A 415-nucleotide genomic window follows, 5' to 3' on the forward strand; every position below is an offset into this window, starting at 1 on the left:
CTGTGCCACCTCCGTGTGGGCCCCTGTCTCCTCTTTCTCCTCGCAGGCGTTCCTGCCCTTGCTGAAGAAGGCTGCCCAAGGGAGCCCGGGCTCAGCGCTGAGCTGCAGCAAGGCAGCCATCATCAACATGTCCAGCTACGGGGGCTCCATCGCTTCTCCCTCTGGTTGGGATCTGATGCAGGTTGTCTCGTACCGCTGCAGCAAGGTACAGCCATGCCATACTGCGGACAGATTTGCCTCCCCTGGCCTGTCCCTGCCGTGGGGTCTGCACGTGTCCCCTTGCAGCCACCCTTGCCCTCCCACCGCCATCCCTGCCCTGTCTCCCCGCAGGCTGCTCTGAACATGCTGACCAAGTGCCAGTCCCTGGGGTACCGGGAGCAGGGCGTCCTCTGCGCTGCGCTCCACCCTGGCTGGG

At 65.1% G+C, this 415-nt stretch overlaps 1 protein-coding gene across 1 annotated transcript in view; it reads left to right on the forward strand.

Moving 5' to 3' along the window:
- Window positions 1-415, forward strand: part of LOC103922263 (uncharacterized oxidoreductase C663.06c-like) — a 3,154-nt gene that overhangs the window by 1,234 nt on the left and 1,505 nt on the right. The window contains exons 4-5 of the mRNA XM_009330371.1: window positions 47-205; window positions 331-409. Coding sequence (XP_009328646.1) covers window positions 47-205; window positions 331-409 — 238 coding nt within the window. The remainder of the gene's footprint in view (window positions 1-46; window positions 206-330; window positions 410-415) is intronic.

This window comes from Pygoscelis adeliae, unplaced genomic scaffold (assembly GCF_000699105.1).
Source record: "Pygoscelis adeliae isolate BGI_AS28 unplaced genomic scaffold, ASM69910v1 Scaffold458, whole genome shotgun sequence".
NCBI classification, from domain to species: domain Eukaryota; kingdom Metazoa; phylum Chordata; class Aves; order Sphenisciformes; family Spheniscidae; genus Pygoscelis; species Pygoscelis adeliae.